The sequence below is a fragment of the Plasmodium malariae genome (genome assembly GCF_900090045.1).
Source record: "Plasmodium malariae genome assembly, chromosome: 8".
Taxonomy (NCBI): Eukaryota; Apicomplexa; class Aconoidasida; order Haemosporida; family Plasmodiidae; genus Plasmodium; species Plasmodium malariae.
In genome coordinates this window covers 765861-768720 of record NC_041782.1, presented here as the reverse complement: position 1 = coordinate 768720, position 2860 = coordinate 765861, and the positions used below count along the sequence as shown (strand labels likewise).

Below are 2860 nucleotides of genomic sequence, written 5' to 3'. Positions count from 1 at the left end.
TTCAAAAGAGAATAAGAATAAAGAGGTGCCCTATTCCTCTTTTGTAAGTTTCAAAAGGTAAAAGTAAATTTTCAGTAGCACTTACTGTACTACATTTTTTGTGAGAAACGTTGTATGAACGTATATAAACGTGTATAAACATGTGCAAACGCTCGTAAAGAAATACTAACACCTATATACTTCTATGTACATGCATGTATATACATATATACGTGCACTTATTTATATACATTTTGTTAAGAATCTTCTAAAAAATCCATAAAAATATATGATGAGGAGAACGTAAACATGGATCTTCTTGAAAACCATGTGATAAAATAAGAGGAAGCTTTTGCATAATGGAAGCATGGATTATGTATTACGAATGGAAAACAACAATTTTCTCGGCTTTATTACGACCAATTAGATTTATTAAATCTGCGTTTGCAATATTTTTAATTTTTGAACAAAAATTTGTTTGTACGTTATTCTGATATTCTACGTGTATTTCAGGTAGACTTTTTTCTGTACATATCAATTTTTTTTGTTATGTGCGTTTTTTTTTTTTTTTTTTTTGTTCTTCTTTTATTTTCAATTTTTTATTTCTTAATAATATATAAGTTAGTAATATCAAGATGATGATAAGAAAAATGATAGCGGCTTTTTCTAATATTGCTTTATAATTTTTAGGGGGTATACATTTATATACATTTTTTTCATGACAGATATATAAACTTGTATCAGTGTCTTTTTTTTTGTCTGAATTCCAAATTATCATATCTTCGAATAAAAATGAAAGGATAGGATTACTAATGAGAATAATTTTAAAGAAATAATTCTTATAATATATTTTATGAAATGTGCTATAGGTTTGTTTCGTACAACCGTTCGAAGTATTGTCTATATAATTTAGTACACTATTAAATGACGCATAATTATTTTTTGGTAAACATATTGGATTAATAGAAATGTTCACTTTTTCTTTTTTTATATCTAAAATTAAATCCGTAAATATTTGTATTAACGTATCTATATGGTAATAACTACTTTTGCTGAAGTTAATTTTAGGCAAATATTTACCTCTGTTAAGAAGCGAATTTATAAATTTTCCTTTTTCCTCATTAGGACTGTTTGATGTGAGAGGAGCATTAAGAATGACCATGTCTTCTTTTTTCTGTTGTTCTGTCGTGTGAATCACTTCCTTTTTCTTTTCCAATTGAGTAAAACCAACTTTATGAGTATCATAAGTATTATTAATTTTTTTGTCTAAACTCTCATTCCTTTTCATAAGTTTGTTGTTACAGTTTTTAATTTCAAAATATGCTAGAGGAATGAAAATGTACTTCTTCCCATTGTCTACTTGTAAGAATTCAAAAAGTGGTTTCCAAAAAGTAAAATTTCTTTTTTCCTTTTCGAATGAATCAACAATTTCAACTATATCATTTTCCATAAAAATAAAATTTGTGAAATAAAAAAAAGCATTGTCACTAGAAAAGTATAATTTTACAATGTTTTTACAGTTATATAAAAGTATGTTTTCTCTAATTATTAGATACGTCTTTTTGGTTATGTCATATTCTAAAAAGGAACAAAAATCAGCGCAGCAAACTTTTAGAAACAGGCAAGCATTCATTTCATTCATTTTGTTTACTTCATTCATTTCGTTTATTTTGTTTACTTCATTCATTTCGTTTATTTTGTTTACTTCATTCATTTCGTTTATTTTGTTTACTTCATACATTTTATTTATTTTATCTAGTTTAATTTTAATGGTATCTTCAAGGTGAAGACAACTAAAGAGAAGCACAAAAAGAAAAGATGCATTTAGTAGGCAGATATAAATACAATTTAGGTTAATCATTTTTTTGCTCTTTATTTTTGGAATATATAAGCGGAATTACTCTCAATAAACCGTGTTCTCGAAGGAAGACATTCACACATGCGGTTGGACACATACCCACGTTCATACATACGTACATACACATGCCCCCGTATATATGTATACACACGTGATGCACTGTACTAGAGGAAAAAACAAAAAGAATGAACATGCGAGTGCGATTTATTCATGCGTATTTAATTAAACTATTATATACTTTTATTTTGTGTAAACACGTAGTGCTCCTTTGAATAAAAAAAACTCAAAGAGAAGGATATCTATCAAGTGCAATGTTAAGAAATTCAAATTATTCTTTTTTTTCAAACATATTTTATTTCGAGTCATATTTTATACCATATCATATTTTATTGCCAGACATTGTCCTGTTTTCCAAAATTTTTGTATGTTAAAAAAAAGTGCAAATGTAAATACACCACTACTGTTATGTGATCTGATTTTAAGTTAACGATACAAGAGATTAAAAAGTACTCAACATTTAAAACGTCAACTGTTAAAAAAAGGAAGAGGCAGAAGAAGTAGAAGAAGTAAAATAAGTAGAAGAAGCAGAGGAAGCAGAAGAAGCAGAAGAAGCAGAAGAAGTAAAAGAAGTAGAAGAAGTAGAAGAAGAAGCAAACTTTCTTTTCTTTTCGTTCGCTTCTCTTCTTTTTATTTTTGAGTACGGGGTAAAAATAAACCACATTATGTAGGCATTTTGGATTTCAAATTTGTGCACTGCGAAACACGTGAGAAGATGTCAATTTTTAATTAAAAATTTGTCTTGAAAAAATGTTATTTGATTATTCGCTTAAAAAAAAAAAAAAAAAAAAAAACAAAAAGAAAAAGAAAAAGAAAAAAAGAAAATAAGAAAATACGAAGATAAAGGAAACGAGTATGCCAGCTAATATCACAACAACGCTCGCTACAATAACAGCTAAGACAAAATTAAAACACACCCCGATGAAGTAAACACGGTGTAAACACGATGTAATCACAAAGTACTCA

At 27.4% G+C, this 2860-nt stretch overlaps 1 protein-coding gene across 1 annotated transcript; it reads right to left on the bottom strand.

Moving 5' to 3' along the window:
- Positions 1–526: 526 nt before the first annotated feature.
- PmUG01_08025000 (conserved Plasmodium protein, unknown function) lies at positions 527–1840 on the bottom strand (the record flags this gene model as incomplete). Its single annotated transcript, XM_029004404.1, has 1 exon — positions 527–1840. The coding sequence occupies one exon, from the start codon at positions 1838–1840 to the stop codon at positions 527–529; it is 1314 nt and encodes a 437-aa protein (XP_028861096.1).
- Positions 1841–2860: the final 1020 nt, after the last annotated feature.